Raw genomic sequence first — 23,934 nt, 5'->3', positions numbered from 1 at the left:
TTGATGTGGCCACTCAAGAACCTTCATTTTGATTTGAGAGTAGGACTTGCTTTAATGTCTACAATTTTTGTCCTGCTACATGTTCCAAGACCGCTTAAGTTTGAGTGTACAAACTAATGACCGAACGGTCTTCCTCAGGATCTTCTGGTAAACACCAAAATTCATTATTCCATTAACCATAGGAAATTGAGCTGGTCCTAAGGCAAAGAGAATCCCCAGATACTGTCACCATGCTTCACTGTTGGCATTATGTAATTTTTTTTAGAAGCTGTGCCATTTTTACACCGGATGTATTGGGTTGCACACCTTCCAAAAAGTTCAATCTTTGACTCATCACTCCACAGAAATGTTTTTCTAAAAGTCTTGAGGATAATCAAGATGCTTTTTGGAAAATGTGAGAGGACTCTTTGTGTTATTTTGTGACAGCAGTGGTTTTCACCAAGGAACTCCCCCATGAATGCCAATTACTTTTACACACAGGGCCAGATTTTTTGTGCCTTAATAAATAGGATTAACATCTTAAAACTGCGTTTTGTATTTATTAGGGTTATTTCTGTGTGCCATCGTAATCGTTTTGATGATCTGAAACCTTTGTAAGTGATACATGTTCAAAAAAAAACACAGAATTCAGGAGAGGCAAATACTTTTTCATGGCACAGTAACACATTCTCCACTTCTTTATATTCAAAGCGTCTTTATTCATAAAATCAAGTTGAGTGTGTACAAGTAACAGAAAATATAAAAAGAATTTGAACAAAAACATGAAAGGAAAATATAAAATTATAGGTGCTTATTTGCTACATTCAGTTTATGCATTTGTTATTAGCTATGATAGCAGTCTTTCTTTTAAAATCAGGCTGGAAGCAAATGAGCTAGACTAACCCAGACATTAGTAGAAATAAATGCATAAATAAATAAATGCGGAAAAATATAGGCCATATAAATTAATGAACACACACATAAATCATATAATACCTAAACACATGATGTAAATGCAATTTGTTTATAAAAAATATATATAGTGTATTTTGACATGTATATTGTTGTGTATTTTGTCAAACAATAGGTGAAAAGCTCGGCCAGAGGGACCCGCCACCTAATGTGAATACAATTTTGTTGCGACCAGACTTCTCGACAAAATAAAAACACGAATTAATAAAAGACAAAATCTATCTAATCTAATCAATCTAAACTACATTATAAATCCCGATGTGTGTGTGTGTGTTAGTATGTGACTTATAGGCCCCAAAACGGCTAAACAAATTATCGGGAAACACAGTTGTACTTTTTCATGAGGTCGCTAACGCCCTCTGGTGACCAAATTGGGTACAGCAGATCCCTACCACCAACCAATCCAATCGGCCTAATCCAATCTTCTATCAGCATCAACACTTTGATTGATGCAAGTGTTTCACGGCCCCAACAAACTCAGCCAAGTATGAATTATCTGATTTAGTTATGTGTTCATTTATATTTATGGCACATATTTTTGAGGTATTTTAGTATTTCTACATTTATTTCTACATATGCCAGGATTTGCCCTCAAAAAATAAAGTGCTTGTTGTCTCTCAGACAGACACCGCCAGGAGTGCGTTTTGTGTCCCACAATTGTGGTAAATGTTCAAAACGGCGGCTTCAATGGAGAAGAGGTGCTCGTCCTCTACGTCAGGGCAGCAAACTCGCATAAAGTCGGCCAATCGCAGCAAATATTCTGAGTTTGGACCCGTTTTGCCCCGGCAAGCGGCGATCTGGCCGGCGATCTCCTTGTGGGAGGCGGGGCCAAGGTAGCCAGGGCTGGCAGGCGTGGCGATGTAGACAAGAGCGAGGACCGATACCTCGTCTTTCTCCCGGGGGACGAATTCGACGATATCCGACACGTATCCGCCTAAGACTCTTTCTCTTGTGTCGAGGTAAGAGATGGCCTCTTTCTTCTGAGCATCAGACACTTCGTAGGCCACACCCCATGTCCATGCCTGCAAGGAGAAAATCAGGGACAATTCATTATTAACATTACAAGTCACCATATGTCATTGTTGACTCTAGTTATTAAAAATAAACAAAGGGTGCAATTATGATCCTGGGGATGATGGATTTATTGTAGCTGATGACTACATGATCTAATTTTTATTTTCTTACGTAAGTTTTTAAAAAAAGGCAGATTTCAAAGGGATATTGTGTATTATTTAGCGCCTTATAGTGGTAAAAAAAAAGCTTAATTCATTTAAAACAAATAATGAGTCTCAGAGCCAGAATCAGCAGGCTCAAGGACACCTTTTTCCATTAGGCTGTCAGGATTCTGCAGTCTAAGAAGAATTTAAAGTACAGACACTCAAAGTTGCAAGGTTTTTAGTTTTTCGGGTACCCATAGTTGCGAGATGGTGGACAATCATGTCAGCTCCCTTTTAGGTGAGGCTCAGGTTATGTAATATAAATACAGATTTCTTGACCTTCAAGTATTTAAATAACTGCACTTTTATCTCATGATTCATGTCGTTTTGCCAATTGTTTAATTTATTATTTTTTTACCACTAGGAGGCACTAAATGATACACAATCTCACTCTGTAAACTGGAAAATTTGCAGTTAGGAAATAAAGAGAAAATGAAGAGAAACTTGGAAAATAAACTTTGTTTCTCTTTAAAATGTTAATGTTCTGCTAGCTCATATTGGGTAATATTTTTCTATTTTTTTCTTTTAAAGTTTATTTTTCTGATTATTTTTTTTAAGTCTTCATTATTTCAATTGGACTTACGTAGTCATCTTTAGTCCTCAAAAGGTTTACGTCCTCTAACGGACCGAAAGAGTGCTTTGATCCACATAGTAGCTGTCAAGAACCAGAATAGGAGGAGAACCCAAAAGCGTGACGTTTCTCACACAAGCTTTCATTTTACGGAAATTGGCCAGTCATGCATGTAAACCCAAACACCAGTGATTCCGCAATCGTTGGGCGGAAGACGTAAGGCAGCAGTCTGGCGTGGAATGACAGGAAGCCAGAGGCCAATGAGATAGATACCAATTGCATGAGCAGATATCGGACAGATGGGGTCGATACTGGACAGGACAGGACAGACAGGATTTATATCAAAACTGGATATTGAAATTAAACAGGACAAACTAGACGGGAACAATACCGGACAGGAAAACCAAGCAGGAAACCGGACATAGTCTAAACCCACGTCTTGTGGGTGCGGAGGTTCGTTGCCGGACTGACAAAGGGAGAGTGAGAGCACTGGGCTTAAAAAGAAGGGAAGCCAATCTGTCAACGAGCCGCAGCTGGCACCACACGTCAACCATGACAAGAGGCATTAATGTTTAACAATACATATAATTATATATGTTTTCTTTCCTTTTAAACTAAGAGGCATTAAGAAATACACAATGTCACTTTAAGGTATCAGGAATCAGTTTTCTATACCAGTATCAGCTAACCCTGTAGTAGACAGTTTTACAATCCGTAAATATAAATTAGTTAAAAAAATCAATAAAAACCAAATGATTATGGTTTTCTCTCATACCATGATTAATTAGTGTGTGGTGGAATGGAGTGGGAATTACTATCAGATATTACTACCGGTGAATAGTCCAAAGTTGATAACACATCGGGCGGAAGGATTTTTCTTTTGTAGTATGTATTGCAGTGTGTTTTCTTGTATTGTTTAATTCCCTATTCTCTATCTTCCGCCAAAAAAATGGAAAATAATTGAATGACTCACTTGCATTTTGATAGCAGCTCTGTATTGATACCAACTTTCTTTTACTAGCCCTATTTTAAGGTATTGGGACTATCACAGTGGTGGATATCGGTATCAGCTACATTCTAGCGTCTGTTCTGCAGTAAATACATATTACATAAAAAATGTATTGAAGCAATTTAAAACAAATTATTATGTTAAGATTTGTGCAGGGTGGGATTGTGATCTGGTATCCGTAAAAAATCAAATGTTGAGTATCATAACTGTCAAAAAATTGCCCCTTAATTATTTGTTATAATTTTGGAGTGGAATTGAATGTCGTATGTATGGCAAAGTCTGTACTTGGTATCGATTTGGAGTGTGTTTTTAAGATGTATCCCCCCAAATACTGTAAACTTTTGAATTAGTGACACTAAAATTTCAATATTGGTGCCAAATCTATATCCCAGGGCGGGACAGACAGAATCGATACCAGATACATGAGCAGATACCGGACGGACAGGATCGATACCGGACAGGATGGGACAGACCGGATACTGAAGACTAGAGCACGATATCGGACAGGGCGAGTTAGACGGGATTGAATCCGGATACTGGAGCAAGATACCATACAGGACGAGAAGGACGGGATCGATACCAGATACACGGGACTGGCGCAAGATATCGGACAGGATGAGACAGGTGGGACCGATAGTGGACAGGACGGGACAGAAAGGATCGATACCGGACAGAGTTAAAATACACGTCTGGCGGGTGCACAGGTTCTTTGATGGACTGACAAGGTGTGAATGAGAGCACTGAGGTAAATAGGAGAGAAGCCAATCAAGCAATGAATCACAGCCAATCAAGCAATGAAAACGGGCGTGGCCAAGTGAGGGCAATGAGCAACCATGACACACAACAATAACAATACATAAAATAATCATAATATTACGGCTAAATTCTGTTTTAAAGAGCATAACCTACATAGCGGCCACAACATTATGATCACCTGCATTATTGTATCTGTTATATCCAATTGTGATTTTAAATGATAAAGTATAATGATATAAAAAAGTTACATAAAAACAAATAATCACTGCTGCAAATTTTGACTGCGGTAATAAACCTATTCATGATTTATTACCTCTGTGACAAATCTTCTTGGCACCATTTTGTATCATTTTCTCATCTCGTACTCTACATTTGCGTGCAACAATTCACAGCTAGAGATTGCACTAATGGATTCCAAAAGAAATGTAGGTCATGGATTTATAGTAAAACATTTATTATCAAATAATTGAAGCCAGTGATCCCCATTTTATGGAAAGAGCCTGCCTCCAAATTTAGCCTGGCCACCTGTACAATACCAGAGAGCATTTCGACAAGCATTTATTTTTATTCATTCATTATCTGCACAACCTATCCACATTAGGGTCGCGGGGGTGCTGGAGGCCATCCCAGCTAACTTAGAGCAGTGGGCACGGGACACCCTGAGCTGGTTGCCAGCCTGTCGCAGGGCACCAAAGACAGACACCTAACTCGCTCATTTACACCAAGGGACAATTTGGACCGGCCAATTAACCTGACATGCATATTTTTGGAATGTGGGAGGAAACCAAAGTGCACGGAGGAAACCCATGCAAGCACGGGGAGAACATGCAAACTCCACAAAGGTAGGTTCGATCTCATGACCTCAGAACTGTGCCGTACTGCCCTTATGTATTGCTGCATTTTTTTTACTTATAAATAATTCAAAGTCCAGGTGTGCGTTTTGGGGTGTGACGGTGTCTGAACCTGAGTTGCAGCGCTCTCTGCATAACTCTGAACTACCAGGGAAATAGATATACATTTGTCACTTACACTGTTTGGACTAGAATATAATTTATCATCAGTGTAACACGTGAAACGTGCAACGAAATTAACATGGGTCTTTGGCGCCGTGACTAGAAATAGTGAGGTGATGACATAAAATCACTGCCTTTTCGCAAGTTTTCTGTACCATTGGTGATCCAGTGCTGTGACAACTAAGCTGATCTAGGACCTGATAATAATGTGCACGGCACAACAAAAAGTTTACGTTAGTTGGACTCTGTGAGGAACCCATGTATTGCTTTTCCATACATATCATTATTTATTTTCCGACTTTTATCTGTAAAGAATCCAAAAAGGTAATTTGTTTCTTTCTGGAAAATAATATATTTTTTTACATTTAGGCAGTCCTGCAATTGTCACACAATTTCTTCCTGTACAAACTGCAGGGGAAAGTTGTGTGGCCCTCAGAGGTTCCAGATTTAAGCTGACGTTTTCATGTTCTTGCAGTTGTCTGACAAGCATGTGAGGAAAGCAAAGTGGGAATGTGGCATGTCATGCTGCATTCTATTCATAGTAAACACTGTATATATAGTTAGATATCAAGTGTCTTGTATAAATACATAAAGAGTAAAGTCTCTTACCTCGGGGTCTTGCACTAGTGTCACCACTCTTGCAGGCTGTGGAGATAAAGAGGAGATAAGAGTGCAAACCAGAGGTTAGTACACGTGAAATCATTCACCAAAAAAAGTGTGAAAGTTTTACATTCTCCTTGTCTCCTCGATAAAAATCATCCCCGTGCCAGAAACGTCGTTTGTAGCCTTTAATGAAGCCTATTTTGCTATTCTGGAAGACAAAATCAGGTTTCCACACCAAAGAGCCATAACCAAAAACCCAAAGGCTGCCTTTGCACTGCCAGATGTCTTGAGGTTTCATTGCAGCTATCTCCCAAAATTAAACACTTTAAGATTAAATTTTTAAAGAGTCATAATAAAAATTAAACTTGAAGTCAAAAGGCACAAAGAGGAGATGCAAAATACTGTCTTCGTTGTCGGAGTGCACATGTATTTGTTGTTTACGCAACGTCACAACCAAAGGACGCCGACCAATGAGAGTGCAGCGAGGGCGGGACTTGGGACACTCATGCCCACGAGGAAAATTAGTGATGCTGCTCGCCTTCCAGACTCAAAGCAAAACTTTTAAGCAAGTGAAAGGAAAAGCCCTCAATTTCGTATCGTTATGACTTGGTGTTGTTGTGCTATTTGGAGGTCAAGATACTGTAGTTTGTTTCTCGTAAATGGAATCAACCTCAGCCAGTCGCTGCCCTTAATTATGATAGCAATTCCTCTAAGCAATAATAAACAGCACAAATGTTTAACCTTACAATTGTGTAACACTCTAGATAAGCAAATAATCATTTAAAAGTAAGTATACATGTTTCTTCTATTTATTTTGTTTTGAGGTGATTTTAAGTATGTTTAGGTGTAAATATAAATGTAAATGTTCTGCATTTATATAGCGCTTTTTAAGTCACTGGAGACCTCCCAAAGCGCTTTACAATGTGCTTCACACTTACTCATTCACACACACTCACACACCGATAGCAGCGGCAGCCATGCAAAGCAAATAACTGCTAATCGGGGACATTAGGGATTCAGTGTCTTGCCCAAGGACACTTTGACATCGACAAGCACTCTACCTCCTGAGCTACTGCCGCCCTTCATGTACTAGCAAAGAAATAAAGTGTAAGATTGTTTTTGATATTTTACTGGGTTGAATTTTATTGAAGAAATGCATTGCACGTACATTTTAGTGTACTTCATTGATGTATCGTTAAGATTATATTTAGCTTATTTAGAATTAATTATGCTCAAAAGTTAATCCCAAGGCAACTGAAATGCTTGCTTTGAGGTTGTGTTTGCATCCGTGCACACCTCGAAGTTGAATTTGCTGTCTTTGGACATCAATCAATACACACAATTTATTCATTTGGTTTTATTAAAAGAGGATATTTGCATAGAAATCAGTGCTAATTTTAGCAGCAAGGGCTTATAGCTCAGTAGCCTAGATGGTAAGGCGCCCGCTTTGAGACTGGGAGGTCGGTGGTTCGCGCCCCGGCCGAGTCATTCCTAAGACTTAAAAAGTGGTCGGCGGCGCTCTCTGTTGGCTGCGGCTGCATCGGCTCGCTACAACGGGTCAGGTGCAATCGACATTTCGTTCTGTGTACATTGTTACACAGAATGACAATACAAGGAAATTATTATTATAATAATAATAATATTATTATTATTATTATTTAATTACTCGTTCTATTAAATCAATTTTGATAACAGTTTCTGCCAACTCAACAAAGCAGAAACTGAAATGAGCAAATGACGATATATTCAACTGCATTATCCAGAAATTACTGACAAGTTAATGGCCACAAATCTTTGTCAGGATTTGATGGTGTCCGCCGACAGGGCTTGGACGTGGGCCAAAGCGTCATCGCACATTCCCGATAATCAAAAACAGTAGTTTTAGTGCCATATCAACTTTGACGGGGCACGCTCCTGCAAAGGATGATTCTATGCTTGCGGGCATCGTTATCCATTTTGCCTCCTGGCTCCCTATATAGACTGAAACCGTCATTTAGATTTTATTGTTGTTCTAGGACTGCCAAAAAATGAAAATCCTATTTCAGAATGAATAAGGAGACTTTTCAGATTTTGATTCATAGTCCCTTGTAGCATTTAAGAGCGCAATTTTTAAATCCAAAGTGGTTCTTAGACAATGTAGAAACAACTCATCAAACCTGCTGTTATTGTTAGTGTCCAGCAGATGACACCAATGCAAAAACAACCAGGTCAAGTCATGTTTATTTGTACAGCCCTTAATTAGGAGTTTCGAGGGGCCGTGCAGACCACCAACTATTGCAAACTACAGACTTATTACACCGTCCCCTGATCTAAAACCTACATGAGGGCAAGGAAAACTCAAAAACCTTCGCGTGAGGAAAATGAAGAAACCTTGATAAGGGACCGTACCTGAGGTAATCCCCCTTCCAGGATGACCAGGCCCAAATGGATGATGCATTAACGATCAATAAAAATGAAAATAGAATAATAAAAATAGAAAAAAAATACAACTATAAAGGAAGACCAAGAATGCAATGGATGTAACATTAACAAACATTACACAGACATTGTCAACATAAAATATAGGTCATTTATAAGCTCAATGAGGCAGGTCTCCTAAGGAACAATAAACATTGTCCATACAAACATGACCTCTATATTTTCTTTTCCAGTTTTCGTAGTTTTCATCTAAAATGCAGATTATAATAAGCTGGCGTGCTATACCACAGAAGATGTAGTGCTTGTTATCCTCGTCAACAAGTATCAATCTGTTTAATCTGATTCAAAGTGCTGATACTGTGTAACTGGTGCCTTCCCCAGCTGTACTCCAACACATTAGTTAATTCATTTTTGTTTGGCTAAAGCTAGCTACTTAGAAAGTGAGTAAGACATTGCCAAAGGTCAAAGTCCATTTTCACTCGCTTATTTGTCAAGAAAGGTTAAAACTTCTTTTAAGTTTTTTCTAACTCAGCGTTAAAGCTTTTAGCATTTACCTTCAGGGACACTGTTTTTAACACATTGATTTCATACTAAATATCATGCCAGTCCACAAACCAGCTAGCAAGTTAGTGATGTAAATAACCTACGCTTGTCAGGCGGTAGTTTGATTAGTCGATCAGTCCTATTTCAAAAATTACTGGAATTAGGTAACCACTTGTCGTACTCATTGAATTATAAGATGCAGCGATATGAACAGTGGCTTGCGAAACTATTTGGTGGTTGGCTTCATCCATCCATCCATTATCTCCACTGCTTATCCTCATTAGGGTTGCGGGGGTGCTGGAGCCCAACCCAGCTGTCTTCAGGCAGTGGGCAGGGGACATCCTGAACTGGTTGCCAGGCAGTCACAGGGCACACAGAGACAGACAACCCGCTCGCTCATTCTCACCTAGGACCGATTAACTTTACATGAATGGGGAGAACATGCAAACTCCGTACAGGAAGGCTGGTAGCTGGATTTGAACCCATGACTTCAGAACTGGGCCCTAGATGCACAAACCACTCAACTACTGTGCCACTATCAGAGCAACGCGTTATTTTAGATGTCAGTAATGTTATTCTAATCATTATTTTTTATTTTTGAAGGAACCATTTCATCTTTTTATCTATCTAGTTATTTATTAACTATTATTTTTCATACAAAATTAATATAGATACAAATATATAAAAATACATGAAAAGTATTTATTGGACAAAGAGCCTTTAAGCCTTCTAATATGTCATGAAAATGTCATGGGAAATACAACGGCGATTAGATGTTGAAGGTGCTGTATCTGAGTCAGATCAGAAGGCTTCTCCTGCTGCTGCTAACCATGGAAACTAGTGCTGTCTGTTTCATGTAAGGGAGGAACTTTACCCCCAAAAATGGCCTGGAGAGGGATGGGCACCACCAGGCTGTACTTGCCTAAGACACTCAATAATAAAGGGAGCCCTGACAACCCTGGTGGTTATGGGATCTATGTGAACTGTGAAACTTTAGAACCACATTGTGGCACCTATTATTAACTTACATCAAGACAGACTTTGTAAAATAAAAACAAAGATAATTTGTGTAAACGAGTCTTTTTTTTTTGATTTACCAAATAAACAACACAAATAATTTTTCCACCATCTTTCCCTACGTGCAGTAAATTTACTATCCTTATTGAACATAGAAGCTCCGATTTCGAAATGATCAAAACAAATCTAAAATACGGGGAAAGCGTATATATTTACAGGTATGAGAATATAACATTCGCTTACTCTAAAGAGGGATTCATTATGTAGAAGAATACTTATACTTATGTTAATATTTGAACAAATTGTAGAAGCTTGAGATCAATATTTTAACATTTGATTGTTGAAGAAATTAATGAATGAATCAATGGATAATTAAACATAGTTTATTACATGTAAAATATATAGATTGTCAGTTGTATGGAAAAATGGGTATTGTATCAAATCTTATGCATTGATTTATTTGAGGAATTTTGCTGCTGCTCAATGTTTTCATTCCACTATTGTACTGATGCACTATTTTACATTACACTACCACTACAACTTAGGCCAGTCTGCAGGCACTACCTTGTAAATATGTTAGCCGACCGGGTGCAAACATTTGTCGGCCTGGCGAGGAATGGGCGCAACCAGCCTGTACTTACCCAAAACACAACATAGGAAATGGTGCCCCAACGACCTTAGTGGTTAAGGGACCCAATCACCCACCCACCTATTGATCCTGACATTCTTTTATCTTATTTTGTCTTTATTACGTGTTTATCATGGAGTGTTATGTCTAATCTCATTGGAATTGTTCAAAACTTTGTTATCTATGACAATAAAAACAATTATACATACCCTAGAGTAGCCTGTCATATCTTTCTATTCATTCCATTCTATTCTATTCTATTCTAATCTAATCTATTCTATTCTATTCTATTCTATTCTATTCTATTCTATTCTCATCTCATTAGCTACACCGCTATTCTATTCGATTCTATTCTATTCTATTCTATTCTATTCTATTCTATTCTATTCTATTCTATTCTGAATGAATCCTTGATGTTCTTTAAAGATGCAAGGATGCATTAAACAGAACTGGCTATTAATCTCCTTACTGGTATGGCTGCTTTAGGTGCAGCAGACTAGACGGGAACGAAATTGGAGATACATATTAAACAGGACAAAATAGACGGGAACAATACCGGACAGGAAAACCAAGCAGGAAACCGGACATAGTCTAAACCCACGTCTTGTGGGTGCGGAGGTTCGTTGCCGGACTGACAAAGGGAGAGTGAGAGCACTGGGCTTAAAAAGAAGGGAAGCCAATCTGTCAACGAGCCGCAGCTGGCACCACACGTCAACCATGACAAGAGGCATTAATGTTTAACAATACATAGATAGATAGATAGATAGATAGATAGATACTTTATTCATCCCCGAAGGGAAATTCACTTTTACATATAATTATATATGTTTTCTTTCCTTTTAAACTAAGAGGCATTAAGAAATACACAATGTCACTTTAAGGTATCAGGAATCAGTTTTCTATACCAGTATCAGCTAACCCTGTAGTAGACAGTTTTACAATCCGTAAATATAAATTAGTTAAAAAAATCAATAAAAACCAAATGATTATGGTTTTCTCTCATACCATGATTAATTAGTGTGTGGTGGAATGGAGTGGGAATTACTATCAGATATTACTACCGGTGAATAGTCCAAAGTTGATAACACATCGGGCGGAAGGATTTTTCTTTTGTAGTATGTATTGCAGTGTGTTTTCTTGTATTGTTTAATTCCCTATTCTCTATCTTCCGCCAAAAAAATGGAAAATAATTGAATGACTCACTTGCATTTTGATAGCAGCTCTGTATTGATACCAACTTTCTTTTACTAGCCCTATTTTAAGGTATTGGGACTATCACAGTGGTGGATATCGGTATCAGCTACATTCTAGCGTCTGTTCTGCAGTAAATACATATTACATAAAAAATGGATTGAAGCAATTTAAAACAAATTATTATGTTAAGATTTGTGCAGGGTGGGATTGTGATCTGGTATCCGTAAAAAATCAAATGTTGAGTATCATAACTGTCAAAAAATTGCCCCTTAATTATTTGTTATAATTTTGGAGTGGAATTGAATGTCGTATGTATGGCAAAGTCTGTACTTAGTATCGATTTGGAGTGTGTTTTTAAGATGTATCCCCCAAATACTGTAAACTTTTGAATTAGTGACACTAAAATTTCAATATTGGTGCCAAATCTATATCCCAGGGCGGGACAGACAAAATCGATACCAGATACACGAGCAGATACCGGATGGACGGGATCGATACCGGACAGGATGGGACAGACCGGATACTGAAGACTAGAGCACGATATCGGACAGGGCGAGTTAGACGGGATTGAATCCGGATACTGGAGCAAGATACCATACAGGACGAGAAGGACGGGATCGATACCAGATACACGGGACTCGCGCAAGATATCGGACAGGATGAGACAGGTGGGACCGATAGTGGACAGGACGGGACAGAAAGGATTGATACCGGACAGAGTTAAAATACACGTCTGGTGGGTGCACAGGTTCTTTGACGGACTGACAAAGTGTGAATGAGAGCACTGAGTTAAATAGGAGGGAAGCCAATCAAGCAATGAACCACAGCTGGCGCCAAACGGGCATGGCCAAGTGAGGGCAATGGGCAACCGTGACACACAACAATAACAATACATAAAATAATCATAATATTACGGCTTAATTCTGTTTTAAAGAGCATAACCTACATAGCGGCCACAGCATTATGATCACCTGCATTATTGTATCTGTTATATCCAATTGTGATTTTAAATGATAAAGTATAATGATATAAAAAAGTTACATAAAAACAAATAATCACTGCTGCAAATTTTGACTGCGGTAATAAACCTATTCATGATTTATTACCTCTGTGACAAATCTTCTTGGCACCATTTTGTATCATTTTCTCATCTCGTACTCTACATTTGCGTGCAACAATTCACAGCTAGAGATTGCACTAATGGATTCCAAAAGAAATGTAGGTCATGGATTTATAGTAAAACATTTATTATCAAATAATTGAAGCCAGTGATCCCCATTTTATGGAAAGAGCCTGCCTCCAAATTTAGCCTGGCCACCTGTACAATACCAGAGAGCATTTCGACAAGCATTTATTTTTATTCATTCATTATCTGCACAACCTATCCACATTAGGGTCGCGGGGGTGCTGGAGGCCATCCCAGCTAACTTAGAGCAGTGGGCACGGGACACCCTGAACTGGTTGCCAGCCTGTCGCAGGGCACCAAAGACAGACACCTAACTCGCTCATTTACACCAAGGGACAGGCTGCCTTTGCACTGCCAGATGTCTTGAGGTTTCATTGCAGCTATCTCCCAAAATTAAACACTTTAAGATTAAAAAATAGTAACAAAAAGTTCCTTTTTTTTAAAGAGTCATAATAAAAACTAAACTTGAAGTCAAAAGGCACAAAGAGGAGATGCAAAATACTGTCTTCGTTGTCGGAGTGCACATGTATTTGTTGTTTACGTAACGTCACAACCAAAGGACGCCGACCAATGAGAGTGCAGCGAGGGCGGGACTTGGGACACTCATGCCCACGAGGAAAATTAGTGATGCTGCTCGCCTTCCAGACTCAAAGCAAAACTTTTAAGCAAGTGAAAGGAAAAGCCCTCAATTTCGTATCGTTATGACTTGGTGTTGTTGTGCTATTTGGAGGTCAAGATACTGTAGTTTGTTTCTCGTAAATTGAATCAACCTCAGCCAGTCGCTGCCCCTAATTATGATAGCAATTCCTCTAAGCAATAAAAAGCAGCACAAATGTTTAACCTTACAATTGTGTAACACTCTAGATAAGCAAATAATCATTTAAAAGTAAGTATACATGTTTCTTCTATTTATTTTGTTTTGAGGTGATTTTAAGTATGTTTAGGTGTAAATGTAAATGTTCTGCATTTATATAGCGCTTTTTAAGTCACTGGAGACCTCCCAAAGCGCTTTACAATGTGCTTCACACTTACTCATTCACACACACTCACACACCGATAGCAGCGTCAGCCATGCAAAGCAAATAACTGCTAATCGGGGACATTAGGGATTCAGTGTCTTGCCCAAGGACACTTTGACATCGACAAGCACTCTACCTCCTGAGCTACTGCCGCCCTTCATGTACTAGCAAAGAAATAAAGTGTAAGATTGTTTTTGATATTTTACTGGGTTGAATTTTATTGAAGAAATGCATTGCACGTCCATTTTAGTGTACTTCATTGATGTATCGTTAAGATTATATTTAGCTTATTTAGAATTAATTATGCTCAAAAGTTAATCCCAAGGCAACTGAAATGCATGCTTTGAGGTCAGTGCACACCTCGAAGTTGAATTTGCTGTCTTTGGACATCAATCAATACACACAATTTATTCATTTGGTTTTATTAAAAGAGGATATTTGCAAAGAAATCAGTGCTAATTTTAGCGGCAAGGGCTTATTTAATTACTCGTTCTATTAAATCAATTTTGATAACAGTTTCTGCCAACTCAACAAAGCAGAAACTGAAATGAGCAAATGATGATATCTTCAACTGCATTATCCAGAAATTACTGACAAGTTAATGGCCACAAAGCTTTGTCAGGATTTGATGGTGTCCGCCGACAGGGCTTGGACGTGGGCCAAAGCGTCATCGCACATTCCCGATAATCAAAAACAGTAGTTTTAGTGCCAAATCAACTTTGACGGGGCACGCTCCTGCAAAGGATGAATCTACGCTTGCAGGCATCGTTATCCATTTTGCCTCCTGGCTCCCTATATAGACTGAAACCGTCATTTAGATTTTATTGTTGTTCTAGGACTGCCAAAAAATGAAAATCCTATTTCAGAATGAATAAGGAGACTTTTCAGATTTTGATTCATAGTCCCTTGTAGCATTTAAGAGCGCAATTTTTAAATCCAAAGTGGTTCTTAGACAATGTAGAAACAACTCACCAAACCTGCTGTTATTGTTAGTGTCCAGCAGATGACACCAATACAAAAACAACCAAGTCAAGTCATGTTTATTTGTACAGCCCTTAATTAGAAGGAGTTTCGAGGGGCCGCGCAGACCACCAACTATTGCAAACTACAGACTTATTACACCGTCCCCTGATCTAAAACCTACATGAGGGCAAGGAAAACTCAAAAACCTTCGCGTGAGGAAAATGAAGAAACCTTGATAAGGGACCGTACCTGAGGTAATCCCCCTTCCAGGATGACCAGGTGTCACGGTCGCCTTGGTGACCAGTCTGCCCCGCCCCCTGGGCAACAGCTGAAAGCAGTTCCACTAATGGTGGGTCTGTATTTAAGGCTGCATGGTGGGCTCTGCGGTTGCGGGTTCATTACTACTCATTATTCACAATCCCGGTCTGTTATGCCTTGTCCTGTTTTAGTCTGTTATGCCTTGTCCTGTTGAGTTCGTGCCGGAGGAACTCTGTATTGTTCTGTTTTGCCTCGGAGTATTGGGCGACTTTTATTTTATTAAATAAAACCTATGGATCGTCAACGCATTTGAGTTCTCCCTTCATGCCTCCTGCCTCCGTTCTGGTCCGGTCACCTTCCACGCCACCACGCCAATTCGTGACAATGAACCCGCCAACAATTGAACTCAGCGAACGATCCCAGCGCGACTTGGGGAGAGCTGGAGTGCGCAGTTTGGCAGGCGCCTACTGAGTTGGCCTTCCCTGCCCGTTCGAACCACGGCCCCGCCCGTCGTGGCCCTTGCTGTGCCTCGAATGGGGTCCCAGGAAGAATTGACGCCTGCCTGCCCGACTCCCGTGCCGATTGCCTGCTATTCCCTCTCCCCTGCGTGCAAGTCCGACTCCGACTCCGCTGCCCGTCGGGCCAACTCCGACTCCGCTGCCCGTCGGGCCGACTCCGACTCCCAAGCCTGCCTGTTCGACTCCCAAGCCTGCCTGTTCGACTCCCAAGCCTGCCTGTTCGACTCCCAAGCCTGCCTGTTCGACTCCCATGCCTGCCTGTTCGACTCCCATGCCTGCCTGTTCGACTCCCATGCCTGCCAGTTCGACTCCCATGCCTGCCTGTTCGACTCCCATGCCTGCCTGTTCGACTCCCATGCCTGCCTGTTCGACTCCCATGCCTGCCTTGAGTCTCCCTGTACTGATTTTGTTCAGTCTTTCCTGTCCTGTCTTGTCTGTTCTGCATCTGATCCCCCCCTGAGTCTGACTCTTCTGCATCTGATCCCCCCCTGAGTCTGACTCTTCTGCATCTGATCCCCCCCTGAGTCTGACTCTTCTGCATCTGAACCCCCCCCTGAGTGCGACTCTTCTGCATCTGAACCCCCCCTGAGTGCGACTCTTCTGCATCTGAACCCCCTGAGTGCGACTCTTCTGCATCTGAACCCCCTGAGTGCGACTCTTCTGCAGAGGCCTGACCTGAGTGCGACTCTTCTGTAGAGGCCTGTCCTGTTTACCTGTTCTGATTTTGCCTGTCCTGTCTACCTGTTCTGATTTTGCCTGTCCTGTTTACCTGTTCTGATTCTGCTCTGATTTTGCCTGTCCTGTTCTCGTCGGTTCTGCCTGTTTGTTATCCCCTGTCCAGCTTGCCCGCCGGACCCCCCCCTGCCGAGCGCCGATTCCGATCCGCCCGACGCAGATGGCGCCTGCCTCTCCCCGTTCCTGCGTGTTCGGAGGAGGGAGCGGGGTTGCCCCAATCGTGAGCGTCGAACCATTCCGGGGCGTGAGGTTGTAATTTTTTCTTTTTTGGGACCTCGGGAGCTGTCCCTTAAGAGGGGGGCTCTGTCACGGTCGCCTTGGTGACCAGTCTGCCCCGCCCCCTGGGCAACAGCTGAAAGCAGTTCCACTAATGGTGGGTCTGTATTTAAGGCTGCATGGTGGGCTCTGCGGTTGCGGGTTCATTACTACTCATTATTCACAATCCCGGTCTGTTATGCCTTGTCCTGTTTTAGTCTGTTATGCCTTGTCCTGTTGAGTTCGTGCCGGAGGAACTCTGTTCTGTTTTGCCTCGGAGTATTGGGCGACTTTTATTTTATTAAATAAAACCTATGGATCGTCAACGCATTTGAGTTCTCCCTTCATGCCTCCTGCCTCTGTTCTGGTCCGGTCTTCCCTTCCTCGCCACCACGCCCCGTGACACCAGGCCCAAATGGATGATGCATTAACGAACAATAAAAATGAAAATAGAATAATAAAAATAGAAAAAAAATACAACTATAAAGGAAGACCAAGAATGCAATGGATGTAACATTAACAAACATTACACAGACATTGTCAACATAAAATATAGGTCATTTATAAGCTCAATGAGGCAGGTCTCCCAAGGAACAATAAACATTGTCCATACAAACATGACCTCTATATTTTCTTTTCCAGTTTTCGTAGTTTTCATCGAAAATGCGGATTATAATAAGATGGCGTGCTATACCACAGAAGATGTAGTGCTTGTTGTCCTCATCAACAAGTATCAATCTGTTTAATCTGATTCATAGATACTGTGTAACTGGTGCCTTCCCCAGCTGTACTCCAACACATTAGTTAATTCATTTTTGTTTGGCTAAAGCTAGCTACTTAGAAAGTGAGTAAGACATTGCCAAAGGTCAAAGTCCATTTTCACTCGCTTATTTGTCAAGAAAGGTTAAAACTTCTTTTAAGTTTTTTCTAACTCAGCGTTAAAGCTTTTAGAATTTATCTTCAGGGACACTGTTTTTAACACATTGATTTCATACTAAATATCATGCTAGTCCACAAACCAGCTAGCAAGTTAGTCATGTAAATAACCTACGCTTGTCAGGCGGTAGTTTGATTAGTCGATCAGTCCTATTTCAAAAACTACTGGAATTAGGTAACCACTTGTCGTACTCATTGAATTATAAGATGCAGCGATATGAACAGTGGCTTGCAAAACTATTTGGTAGTTGGCTTCATCCATCCATCCATTATCTCCACTGCTTATCCTCATTAGGGTTGCGGGGGTGCTGGAGCCCATCCCAGCTGTCTTCGGGCAGTGGGCAGGGGACATCCTGAACTGGTTGCCAGGCAGTCACAGGGCACACAGAGACAGACAACCCGCTCGCTCATTCTCACCTAGGACCGATTAACTTTACATGAATGGGGAGAACATGCAAACTCCGTACAGGAAGGCTGGTAGCTGGATTTGAACCCATGACTTCAGAACTGGGCCCTAGATGCACAAACCACTCAACTACTGTGCCACTATCAGAGCAACGCGTTGTTTTAGATGTCAGTAATGTTATTCTAATCATTATTTTTTATTTTTGAAGGAACCATTTCATCTCTTTATCTATCTAGTTATTTATTAACTATTATTTTTCATACAAAATTAATATAGATACAAATATATAAAAATACATGAAAAGTATTTATTGGACAAAGAGCCTTTAAGCCTTCTAATATGTCATGAAATGGATTCTCATCCCCGAAGACGCTTTACATGGGAAAAACAACGGCGATTAGATGTTGAAGGTGCTGTATCTGAGTCAGATCAGGAGGCTTCTCCTGCTGCTGCTAACCATGGAAACTAGTGCTGCCTGTTTCATGTAAGGGAAGGAAACTTACCCCCAAAAATGGCCTGGAGAGGGATGGGCGCCACCAGGCTGTACTTGCCTAAGACACTCAATAATAAACGAGTCTTTTTTTTGATTTACCAAATAAACAACACAAATAATTTTTCCACCATCTTTCCCTACGTGCAGTAAATTTACTATCCTTATTGAACATAGAAGCTCCGATTCGAAATGATCAAAACAAATCTAAAATACGGGGAAAGCGTATACATTTACAGGTATGAGAATATAACATTTGCTTACTCTAAAGAGGGATTCATTATGTAGAAGAATACTTATACTTATGTTAATATTTGAACAAATTGTAGAACCTTGAGATCAATATTTTAACATTTGATTGTTGAAGAAATTAATGAATGAATCAATAGATATTTAAACATAGTTTATTACATGTAAAAATATATAGATTGCCAGTTGTATGGAAAAATGGGTATTGTACCAAATCTTATGCATTGAAAGGAAATTATTATTATTATTATTATTATTTATTTGAGGAATTTTGATGCTGCTCAATGTTTTCATTCCACTATTGTACCGATGCACTATTTTACATTACACTACCACTACAACTTAGGCCAGTCTGCAGGCACTACCTTGTAAATATGTTAGCCGACCGGGTGCAAACATTTGTCGGCCTGGCGAGGGATGGGCGCAACCAGCCTGTACTTACCCAAAACACAACATAGGAAATGGTGCCCCAACGACCTTAGTGGTTAAGGGACCCAATCACCCACCCACCTATTGATCCTGACATTCTTTTATCTTATTTTGTCTTTATTACGTGTTTATCATGGAGTGTTATGTCTAATCTCATTGGAATTGTTCAAAACTTTGTTATCTATGACAATAAAAACAATTATACATACCCTAGAGTAGCCTGTCATATCTTTCTATTCTATTCTATTCCATTCTATTCTATTCTATTCTATTCTATTCTATTCTGAATGAATCCTTGATGTTCTTTAAAGATGCAAGGGTGCGTTAAACAGAACTGGCTATTAATCTCCTTACTGGTATGGCTGCTTTAGGTGCAGCAGACCGGCCATTTATCAGCCTTCACCAAATCAGAGATTTTTTACCGTATCTCATTGTCGTCAGAATGAGTCAGAAGTTGTTTTTTGAAAAGAACATATTCAACACCCCCCACCTTACCCAAAAATCATGTAAAATCCAGCGACCTCGAGTGGTTGGTGATGACACTGCCGTTTAAATTTAGGCGGGTATTATACAGGGTGTGCCACAATAAGTGACCCCATTTCGTAGGCCTATAACATTGTCGTTTGAATGATCTCACATTTTCACAACATCTGCAGAAACGTTTCAAAGTTTTTTTATAAATAAAGTTTTATGTTTGTCTTTTCTATATTTTCAGATTAAGTATGCTGTTTACTTCAAAACGAAAGGCATTTTGCTTGTAGTAATATGCTCTGACTCAGTCACCGAAGCGGTACAGCATGCCTTCTTTAAAAATTTGGCATAAAAAGCACCAGCTACAAAACAAATTAAGACTTGGCACCAATAATTCTTAAGAAAATGGCAGCTTATGCAAACTTAAATAGTCAGGAAGGCCATCAAAATCAGCAGAAACAGTGGAGCCTTTCGTCTTCAGAAGAATGTTTGAAGATCAAATGCGGATTCCGCCAGTTTGGGGTTGTCAGGGCCTGCAAGTCCTTCTCTGCTGGCTTAAAGTTAACTAAATCATGTGATCAATTTTGTCCATCTATTCTTATTAAATAATTCTAAATCGTCTGTCAGCTTCCTTTCTTTGCTTGGTTGCATTGCATCCAATTGTGTGCTTATCATATTCAAGCATTTAGCCATAGGCATTTCAGCCGTTACCTGTTGCCAGGTTCAGAAATCAACCTAAAGGCCTTCACAAAGACTTCTGAAGGCCCCGAGGCATGATATCAGTGTTTAATAATGCTGTTGTTTTAGCCAATGAGATTTCAAGTGAGCGAGTCAGGGGCTATCAGCAGGCCTTGGGAAATCTCAACGGTTTCAGACTATGATCGGCTAGGTCGCTGTAAAACAAGTATCACAACGAAAAGGTAGAGAAAAATACAGTATCCCCATGTCCCTGTTTGTCGAAAGGATATTTTCAGTCCTAAATCAAATAAATGCTTAAGCCAGAGATATGACAAACCAGGCTAGAATTTCACAATTAGCTTTGATGGCGATAGAAAAGAGCTTTTTGACGGAAAAAAAAAAACAGGAAATCTGTATGACAAATTAATTTTTTTTTTCAGAAAAGGAAGCAGGATGAAGTTTGTGCATCAATAAAAAAGATTTTTGGTGAGTAAAATGTGGCTATATTCCTAAATTGTGCAATTTTATGAGAATGATGCTATTACATGTGTCGCAACTGTGGCTGCAGTAAATGTTTATAGCCATACAATAGTTTGTGGCTACCTGGGTAGGTTTTACACTTGGAAAACACAACACCAAGAGACATTTTTACCGGATGAACAAAAAAGGTTTTATTAACTACCAAAATTATCTGTGGAAATGGGAGAAGAGGTCCAAAAAAACTGTGGATATTCTCCAGTTGGAGGTTGGCTTTTCATGGTCAGTGGAGCCTTTGCTTAGGGGCGCAAGGGTCCGTTTGTCTCTTGGGCAGAGAAAAAGCACAGTTAGTGACAATTCAAGAAAGTCTTCGAGCTTCTCAAAAACCAGGATTTCGCCTTGTCTTCAGCCCTTAGAAAAGGAAGTTCCTCTTGTTCTCAAACGCTGCTCTGAACATTGACATGTGCAATATCACTCACAGTGACTCGGTCAAAAATGTAGGTGGCACAATTGGCACGAGAGAAAATTATGAGAACAGCTTCTTTCTATCTTAGCAACATTGCAAATTCACCCTTTGCCTGTCTGATGCTGAGATTATAATTCATGCGTTTTTTAGCTCCAGTCTTGATTAATGTAATCTACTATTCTCCGGTCTCCCAAAGTCTAGCATCAAGAGACTGCAGCTGGTACAAAAATCTCCAGCGAGACCCAAACCCTAAAACAAGAAACTTTGAAAACATAACCCAGATTTTAACTGACCTGTATTGGCTCCCTGTAGGCTTGAGATGTGATATTAAGGTTCTGTTGGTATTATATGAAATAATGCATGGACTTTCAACTTCATATCTTTTGGATTTAGGTCCTGCATGGAGCCGTCGCTTGAAAAATGATGGTCTACTAGTGATCCCTAGAGCCAAGAAGAGATCCACAGTTTCGAGAGCATTCGGGCCCCGGTGCTGTGGAATGCTCTGCCCACTGATATCAATCTGCAACCTCAGTGGAACTGTTAAAATCTATTCTTAAAACACACTTATATTCTATAGCTTATGGATGACCTATACGTCAAGTTGATGATATCTGTGTAATTTCTGTTGATGCCCTTGCAACATATGTTTCAGCCTGGTCATCCTGGAAGGGGGATTACATAGGTAGCCCCTTCTCAAAGTTCCTTAATTTCCTTATGCTGAGGTTTTTGAGTTTTTCCTAGCCCTTGTGTCGGTTTTAGATCAAGGGCTAGTGTAATAGTCCATAGTTTGCACAGCCCTTCAAGACTTCTTGTGATGAAGGGCTATACAAATAAACTTGATTGACTCTTCTTATTTCCTGAAAAATGATTCGGCCACTGGCTGCTTATCCCAGAGGGGTGAAGGGGACATGCGTATCTGCTTCACCAGCCTGGTCATCTCTCCCTTCTCTCTAGAAAGCTGCCCTCAAATACTGCTCCGTGGGGAGTTGGTGGATTGGTATCAGATGCGACAACAGTTTGGTAGATTCTGAGGAAACAATTGCGATGTAAACCTCACAAACTGCAGCTAATGTACAGTCAAAGGACTTTTACGAGACATTTGACATAGAACCAACAAATATTTGGACTTTTCTTTGTAAATTTAACCAATACAACCTATGACTTTTAAGATAAAGTGTATTGAGTTTCACTGAGATCCTGTAAGTGGTTTTTGTGATCTAGGGATTAAGAATGGGGTCGACCATTTTGGAACACCATGTATAGTGATTTAATGGTTATTTCATTCATTTTGTGAACTGCTTTTCCTCACTCTATAATAGGATTGTGGGGGGTTTGGAGTTTATTCCAGCTGATATTGGGCAGTGGGTCCCTAGACCAGGGATGTCAAACTCAGTTTTGCTCAGGTGTCCGATCCAGTTTCTGTTCTCAACCGGGCTGGATGAGTAAAAAAAAGGTCAATTCTAAATTTTTATCTTTGTTTTTCATTATTATGCTTTATCATTTAGCCAACAATAGTAGCCTACCCAACATATTATAATCACGGAAGACAAGGCAACATATTTATTTACAAACAAGATTTTCACATTTGGCATTGAATATGTTAACTGGTTTATTTTAACAGTTGAGTGAATGCAGTTTTACGTCTGAACCAAATCACAACGCTATAAAAACTGAACCCTACTCTCCAGCGGCTGAAGAGAGCAATTGAATTGCATTAATTGACAAAAATCATAACTTTTGATAAAAATGACCTTGAGACTGTCTTCTTTTTTGACATACCCAGATATTTATGATGGGCCGGAATAAATCCTATATACTTGTACTAGAGTGATTGACAGTCCAACACAGGGCACATACAGACACGCTTAGGACTATTTGGAATCACAAATCAACCTGCGATGTATGGTTTTAGGATTTGAGAGAAAACCGGAGTGTCCAGGGAAAACCCAGGCAAGGAGAGAACATGAAAAGCCTGCAGCTGAAATCAAACCGGAGACCTCTGAACTGTGAGGCAGATGGACTAACCAGTCACGTTCTATGCCGTCAAATGAATGGAAAAATAATAATAAACACCATGACTGTGTACTTGACCTACATTTCCAACTATAGTTGAGTTATATAAATTATTTTTGCCTCATTTAAATTTTTGAGGCTAACCACCTCTTAAACAAGTTGTATAGTAGCAGACTGGCATTTTTGTGGAGACGAATGTACAGCCAGCGAGAATGCCACCCAAAATGCGTATGCATAACAAAACAAAAATACACATCATTATGTGTTCCTGATAAGATAATTCCTTTTTTTCTGCCAGTCATTTTTATTTTATTTTATTATTGACCCTTTGGACGGCAGTAGTCTGCAGTGGGTTAGTCCAGTAAACAGTAGACAACAACAACAACAAAAACTACACTATTTGACACCATGGGCAACAAATCAAAAGAATATTGTGCAGCTGTCGAATGAGGTGGCTCACCTTGT

The 23,934-nt window shown here is 40.0% G+C and overlaps 1 protein-coding gene across 1 annotated transcript; it reads right to left on the bottom strand.

Moving 5' to 3' along the window:
* Positions 1 to 674: 674 nt before the first annotated feature.
* LOC148351841 (glutathione-specific gamma-glutamylcyclotransferase 1-like) lies at positions 675 to 13,606 on the bottom strand. Its single transcript, XM_088354686.1, has 4 exons — positions 13,475 to 13,606; positions 6,248 to 6,411; positions 6,127 to 6,162; positions 675 to 1,973 (listed from the first exon to the last, which is right to left on the bottom strand). The coding sequence occupies exons 1-4, from the start codon at positions 13,479 to 13,481 to the stop codon at positions 1,569 to 1,571; spliced, it is 612 nt and encodes a 203-aa protein (XP_088210812.1). The 5' UTR covers positions 13,482 to 13,606; the 3' UTR covers positions 675 to 1,568.
* Between the last annotated feature and the right edge of the window lie 10,328 nt (positions 13,607 to 23,934).

The sequence above is a fragment of the Urocampus carinirostris genome, chromosome 15 (genome assembly GCF_059441175.1).
Source record: "Urocampus carinirostris isolate Australia breed hairy pipefish chromosome 15, RoL_Ucar_1.0, whole genome shotgun sequence".
In the NCBI taxonomy this organism is placed as follows: domain Eukaryota; kingdom Metazoa; phylum Chordata; class Actinopteri; order Syngnathiformes; family Syngnathidae; genus Urocampus; species Urocampus carinirostris.
Note: the sequence above shows the minus strand (reverse complement) of the source record. Positions and strands in the feature narration are given on the sequence as shown.